This window comes from Plectropomus leopardus, chromosome 2 (genome assembly GCF_026936395.1).
Source record: "Plectropomus leopardus strain MGB_pleo_1.0 chromosome 2, ASM2693639v1, whole genome shotgun sequence".
NCBI classification, from domain to species: domain Eukaryota; kingdom Metazoa; phylum Chordata; class Actinopteri; order Perciformes; family Serranidae; genus Plectropomus; species Plectropomus leopardus.
The window spans coordinates 10,737,724-10,745,081 of record NC_142177.1 but is presented as its reverse complement, the minus strand read 5'-3'; the positions used below and the strand labels follow the sequence as shown (position 1 = coordinate 10,745,081).

At 36.7% G+C, this 7,358-nt stretch overlaps 1 protein-coding gene across 1 annotated transcript; it reads left to right on the top strand.

The window, feature by feature from the left end:
- Positions 1-1,607: 1,607 nt before the first annotated feature.
- ctsz (cathepsin Z) lies at positions 1,608-6,838 on the top strand. Its single transcript, XM_042505676.2, has 6 exons — positions 1,608-1,877; positions 2,866-3,029; positions 3,264-3,443; positions 3,524-3,674; positions 5,477-5,639; positions 6,009-6,838. The coding sequence occupies exons 1-6, from the start codon at positions 1,753-1,755 to the stop codon at positions 6,132-6,134; spliced, it is 909 nt and encodes a 302-aa protein (XP_042361610.1). The 5' UTR covers positions 1,608-1,752; the 3' UTR covers positions 6,135-6,838.
- Positions 6,839-7,358: the final 520 nt, after the last annotated feature.

Sequence of the window (7,358 nt, the reverse complement as noted above, 5' to 3'; positions counted from 1 at the left end):
GTTTTGTATATTTATTTATTTTTCTCATTATTTTTTTTTGTTCCAATTCAGTTAAGTTGCAGGTAGTTCCTAGAGTGCATGTGCTTGTTTCAATTTAGTTTTTATTGTTTTTAAATGTTTTGTTATTATTATTATTATTATTATTATTATTATTATTATTTCAAAAATTAATACTACGGATGGTAATTTTTAAGGGCAATATTTAAGATGTTCAGAATCTGTAATACAATACAAACACAGCATTTTGTTGAGGCGACTGACTAAGCCATGTAGATCCAGTCTCAACAGACATCATACATCAATACCTCCTCATGCTTGCTGTGTTGACAAATTTGACCAAATTGACTAAGACTAAAGACATTTGCTGAATATTCTGTATTTTTCTTTGGTACGTATTGTAAGTACACAACATTGTTAGTTTTGTTTTCTTTTTTTCTAAAGTCCAGTTTTTATTTCAGTTAACATGTTTTTCTCACACCTAGCCTTAGTTCAGTCTTAGTTAACTATCATGATCTTGCACAACATCATGCTATGGTTTTGTCATTAGGAGGTTTTTTTGTAACACAGTTCTGCTGAGATCTTATATTAGTCCACTAATCAACATCAATATTTCATTAGTTAAAAGACCCCAAAGCAGCCAGCTAGCATCAAACCTAAATAATATGGCAACTGTGAGAGCTTTATGACAGCTGCATGATGATCATTATAGTGTTTTAAGACAGCTCAATGTTCCACACTTAGGGTTTAAAAAAAAATCTGTATTATAGCTTATCACAAAAGAACAGTTTTTCACTTCCAGCAGAAATCACAATAAAGACAGCAGTCCAGTTTTATGACTGCAACTCTGTAGGGGTTTACCGATGTGTTTCTTTTTTTTTTTTTTTAGGATTGATACTGATTATTAGTAGTTAATGAGGCCAGTAACCAGTGTTTGGAACCAATATACATTTACAATAAATATAAATACTGAAACTTTTAAACATCATATACAGAAAGTTCCCAGCAACTTTTTTTTTTTTAGAAAATTTAAATAAAAATAGCTCCCTGGGTTTTTACAAAGTAAACGTTCCTCCCATGCTGACACTTTCTTTGTACTTTTTAATTCTTACATTTTATTGGCGATAATTAAAATAAACACCGATACAGCTAATCGGTGAAATGGCAAAAGTCGGGTCCAATAATGGGCAAGGCTGATAATCTGTGGACCCGTAAGTGGTAAACAACTCACACTGCTCATACTGTGCAGTCTGGGTTTGCTAGAGAGAGAATGACGCTATATTTTGCATTACATTGCATATTATGTCCAGTTTGAACTTTTATTGTTATTTTAATCTCCTTTCTTTTAAGGTTAGAGGATTTTAGAGGTAAATGCAAAAAAAAAAAAAAAAAAAAAGAAGTTGTTATGGAGAAAAAAAACTTTACAACTGTAGTGGCTTTAGGTGGCTACAAGGGCCAGTGGACTATGATAATTCCCCAAATGTTAAGGCTTAACCCATATATATGTTTTTATTTAATGTATTCATCGATGGCACATTGTCCACTTGACTCGTGACTTCCTTGTAGAACGTGGGCTGTGATTTAGTGGTCACATGACTCTGGTCCCAGGACCGGTTTATCAGCACTGAGTTCATCCAGAGACTCTTTACTGGTAAGGCTGTCTCTGCCGCAATCCCAGCCTTCACCTCCTCTGTCTCCTCCCGGTAAGCGTTACTCGGTTCACGGGCCGCCGGCCGCCTGCTCGGTGTTTTAAAGATGGCTCGGACAGTTTTGGTTGTCCTGTTTTCAGTCGTGCTGTCCGGTGTGAGCGCCGGAGTGTTTTTCAACAAGAAGCAGCCGTGTTATGTCCGCACACCGAGGAAAAACGGCTTCGGACTACAGTAAGTTGAACATATCTGTGTGCTTTTTAAAATAAATGTGTGAAGAGTTACGAAGAAGATTTTACTAGTTTCTGTAGCTAGCTGGTTTAGCCACCTAGCGAGCTAACATTAACGTTAGCTTCAAATAGCCGTTGGCTTTATCAGAAGTTGCAGCCTGCTGAGTTCATGTTATCTTAATTTTCACACTCAGATGTGACTGATAAGCCTGAAATATGAAAGTATATCTGTGTGCAGGGAAAAAAACAAACAAGAAAAACAGCCAGTGGTGAAATGACTATCGAATAGGTGTTTATGGTGTATTTTAATCTTATTTTTCTGAGTACCTTTGCTTGTAAAAACGAAACAAAGATTTCGGTTATGTCCACACAATGCCTTTGTCATCACTTTCTCTAAATCACGAGGTTTGTGCTGAATCACCGATTGAGGAAGTTGGCAGCTCTGTACACTCCCTACAGCTCACCTGTTAACCTGAATGACTGATTGTCATAGAGACTGTATTGGAAAACAAATAAAACAAGTTAAAATTAACTTTTGCGTGTAGTAATTTTTTTAAGCATTCAGGACTGTACATACAGTATATGATACAGTGAAGAAATCAAGACCATGCATTCTTTAAAGTGGTCAATATAAATATCAAATATCAGAATTAGTCTTATGTACCAGATTATGCTCATTTTCTGGTTCATATGGTTATTTTTGGGTTTCTACTAGGTCATGTTTATATGCGTCAGTGTTAAAAAAACAACATCAAAACATTTGTCACACTTTCTTTCAAATGCTCTGTTTTACTGCCTGTCTCTTTAATTCAAGATTTGTGACATCACATTTTGTTGAAAGACAGTTTTTGATTTCAAACTGTGCATTTCTCTGGATTGAGCATTTAAGCACTTAAACACTTAAGATATTTTGGGCATTTTTTCTGACTGATCAGTCATAGAGTCTGTTGCTGCTGCAGAACTAATGTATCTAATCACCTGTCCATCCACAGGACTGGCCCACTTCCTCATGAGTACTTAAACATTTCTGATCTGCCCAAATCATGGGACTGGAGAAACATCAATGGCACCAATTATGTGAGCACGACCCGCAACCAGCACATTCCTCAGTACTGCGGTTCCTGCTGGGCCCACGGCAGCACCAGCGCCATGGCAGGTATGACTCAAAGTAGCTTTCCTAATGGGAACTAAATCAAACTGAATCATGTGGTTTTACTGCATTGTAAAACAGCAGGTCCTCACATGACTCTTCAGACACTTTTTAATATAGGATTGCAAGTTCCACTTCCGCTTTGCACAGATGCGATTAGCAGGAACTGGTCATTTTTTTTTTTTTTTTTTTTAAAGTTATCATTTACTTTTTATAAAAATGTGTCTGCTCTCTCACCAGATCGCATCAACATTAAGAGGAAAGGAGCTTGGCCGTCTGCCTATCTCTCAGTCCAGCATGTGATCGACTGTGGTGACGCTGGCAGTTGCCATGGGGGAGATCACAGTGGAGTGTGGGAGTATGCTAACACGCACGGGATCCCAGATGAGACATGCAACAACTACCAGGCTAAAGACCAAGGTAAGTATCCTTCAGGGCACAGAGTAACACTTAACCTGTCCGAGTGTGAGCTGCAGCATGACCTGTGTCCCTCTTTACAGACTGCAAACCCTTCAATCAATGTGGCACCTGCACCACCTTTGGAGTGTGCAACATTATCAAGAACTACACCATGTGGAAAGTGGGAGATTACGGATCTGTCAGCGGGAGGGAAAAGATGATGGCAGAGATCTACGCTAGAGGACCAATCAGGTTTGTAACTGTTCTTAAGTTACAGCGGTAGACAATCCACATGTAATTGAATAGCACATTTAAGCACAAGTGGACTTAACCCAAAGACTGTAAGGAACCCCCTATCCACATAACAGACCAACAGTATTCATAGGCAAACACATACAGTAACTTATGAAAATAAAAAATGTTTTCAATGGGCCTTTTTCACGGAGGACATTTTAACATGTTACAGAACAGAACAGGCGTAAATACAATGAATGATGGCTGAATTCCATTCGGCTGCTTCAGTTTCAGGGTCCTGGTATTGTGCATGCTGGTACTCTGTCAAACTTGAATAGAATAGAGCTGTTGTTGATGTTTATGCTAACGTCTGTGATTTTTCTACTCTGAAAAGTCAAAACCTCTGCTTTGGAAAGGATTCACCGTTGCTTGAAAGCAGTCACAGTTGTTACAGAACAGTCTCTAAAAGAGTCAAAAGGGAGATGTTTGGTCAGATACTGAAATTGTGACGCTAATCTTGGTTTCCTACTTTGAAACTGTACTGACTGTAGAGATCTGCGTTGCTGCTGCAGGGGTGGGAACGTGGGTGTGACGCATTCATGCATTCACAAACATACATTCAAAGATTTCTATTTCAAGTTTTGGTCATACTATACTTAATTTGTTGTCACTTTGTTTGGTATATTATACTGTGTTTTTCATTACTGTTTGGTCATACTTAACTATGATATTCTTTGTGACTTATTGTCATACTATAATAGGATATTTCATGACCTTTTTTGGGTCATACTAAATACAAAATCATATTTTCAATGACTTCTTTTCATCATAATGTACTGATGATATTTTTCATGTTTGGTCATACTATGTTAAGTTTTTGGTCATACTTAAACCTTTTGTGACGTTTTTGTTTATAGTTCACTATGATACTTTTCATGACTTTTCTGCCATACTATTTCTGCCATACTATGCTATGATATTTTTCAGAAATTTTGGGTCAATTTTTGTATTGCTCTTTGGTCAATACTATACTATCATTTTGTATGATTTTTTTTGGTCATATGATATTATATTTTAATGACTTTTCATGTTCATACTATACTGTGATATTTTCTATACTACATACTAGACTCATTCTATACTATGTTTTTTTCCTCACTTTTTTGCTCATACTATGATATATTTTATGATTTTTTTTGTCATACTGTGATATAATTTGTAACTTTTTGGTCATACTATACTTTGAATTGCCAGTACTTTTTTGGTTCATACTTATCTAATATACTTTTTTTTTGGTCATACTGTACTTTGATATTTTTATGACTGTTTTGATCATGATATACTGTGATGTTTTTTGAATGACTTTTCATACTTTACTGTGATATATATATATTTTACTTTTATCGCACTATGATATTTTTCTTAACTATATTTTCTATGACTTATTTTGGTCATACTATACTATAAAAATGTAATAGCTTTTTAAAAAATGTTATCATACTGCACTATAATATTTTTCAAGACTTTTTATGCCTATGCACTGGCGATAGTCAAGGCCGAAGGCATTATGTTTTCGGGTTGTCTGTCCCGTCAGTGAATTGGTGACATTGACCTTGGGTGTCCACCTTGAAATTGCTGATTGTATATATCTTCTGTGCTGCCTAGAGGAAGATGTGTGTAAGGCACCCATGTTCTCACAGACATTGGTGTGAACTGTAAGTGCTTGACTGGTACATGGAGGCACTTAACTGCGTGGTGGTATTTCTAGTTTCAAATTTACCCTGACAGAGTAAGTAATCTGTGGTGTTTCTTTTCCCCAGCTGTGGGATTATGGCCACAGACAAGCTGGACGCCTACACCGGAGGTCTCTACTCTGAATATCAGGAGGAAGCTTTCATCAATCACATCGTGTCAGTGGCTGGATGGGGAGTGGAGGACGGTGTTGAATACTGGGTTGTGCGCAACTCCTGGGGAGAGCCATGGGTAAGTCTCTTAACTTGATACAATAAAACAAGGAATAGTTGTCAGACCTATGTTCAAAATAAAGACCTTGCATGTTTACAGACTTTCAGTGAGTCATTTTTATTCTGTTTCCAAAATATGTCACTTAAAGAACCCCTTAAAAGCCCTTTAAGTTCAAGAAGAAAATCCCAGGTATGATTAAGAAATTAACTGAGTTTTGGTGACATTTTCAAATTGATGTTGAACCAACAGTCCACAACCCAAAGTTATTTAACTTAACGAGCTAAGAAGTAACAAGGGAGCGTTTGGCATTTTGGCTTTAAAAAATGAATGATTACAAATTGATCACTTTACAAAATAGCTGCTGATTTATTTCCCCTCTCTCCTCAGGGTGAGAAGGGCTGGCTCAGGATTGTGACCAGTGATTACAAGGGAGGGAGTGGAAGCAAATACAACCTGGCGTTGGAGGAGGACTGCATGTACGGAGACCCAATCGTCCCCAAGGCCTACCTGTAGAAAGGACAAGCACCAAAACGTGTCAGAGGTCGTCAGTGCACTGCGCATATGTCTTCCTGTCCTGGGCAGTGGGAGAGCTTTTATTTGTAAAATGCAGAAAAGGGAATATGATATGATGATGAATAAGATTTTTTTTAAAAAAAGAGATCTATTTTTTACACTTGTAATCAGGGGCTCAAATTTCAGTGCCAAGGTCTTCCAGCTGGATACGAGACCTGCTTGAATTGAAGCTGATTGTTTTATTTTTAACACAGTGATGTCTCCTGGCTGTAATGGGCTGAACTGAGTGAGAGGAGTGAAACACATCAGTGCATCTAATTTCTGCAAAATTCAAGCAGTGCATGCTGAATGGCCATAATAGACACTAAAAGATGCAAGGAATAATTCAGTTTTACATCACCAAGAGGACATTGGCAGCATTTTATAGATTAGATTTTTTTCATATTGAATTAGCCAAAGAGCACAGTGTTTATTATTTGTCCTGCACTGCTGCAACTCTTAATGTCTTCAGTGTGTGGTGTTATGTATCGACAATATTGCACTGCACTGATGAAGTGTGCCTTACATGCACTGGCATTCAAGTTAAAATAAATGTAATTTTTTTTTTCACACTGAACAATCTACACATTGGAAATTCTGGGAAAATTGCAATCTTTGTTTAGTTGCTCAAAACTTTGCCAATAAACACAACACTTACAAACAAATCTGTCGTATGAGTATCGATCATGTCGTGAAAAAAATGAGAGCTGAAAGACGAAAGTGGGGCAAACTTAACTGGCCAGCGTTGTTAGCTCAAGACCTCATCAGCCAAGTTTAACTAACTCCCTAACAACCTGCACTGCCAGCCCGCTACCTGCAAGAGGAAAACTGCACTCGATTTTTAATTACTTTTTTGCGTCATAATATACTATGATATTGTGAATGACTGTTTTTGGGTCATACAATACTATGACACATATCTTGATGTTATTTTGTATGTTATATTTTCATGCTTTTTTTGGGTCATGCAATACTATTATTTTTTAAATCACTTTTCATTATACAGCACTATGATATTCATGCTTTTTGTTTGGTAATACAATACAATTATATATTTCATGATTTTTCATAGACATTCTATACCATAATATTTCGTTACTCCTTTCTAATATTTTTTGGTAACTTTGTTTTATACTACACTTTGATATTTGTCATTTTTATGGCCCTACAATAATATCTTTAAGT

What these genes read in the sequence shown, in the direction of transcription:
- ctsz (XM_042505676.2), top strand. Translation starts at nt 1,753, where the DNA reads ATGGCTCGGACAGTTTTGGTTGTCCTGTTTTCAGTCGTGCTGTCCGGT. An exon ending in CAGCACCAGCGCCATGGCAG is followed by an intron (nt 3,030 to 3,263) that starts GTATGACTCAAA and finishes CTCTCTCACCAG; the next exon opens with ATCGCATCAACATTAAGAGG. An exon ending in TACGCTAGAGGACCAATCAG is followed by an intron (nt 3,675 to 5,476) that starts GTTTGTAACTGT and finishes TCTTTTCCCCAG; the next exon opens with CTGTGGGATTATGGCCACAG.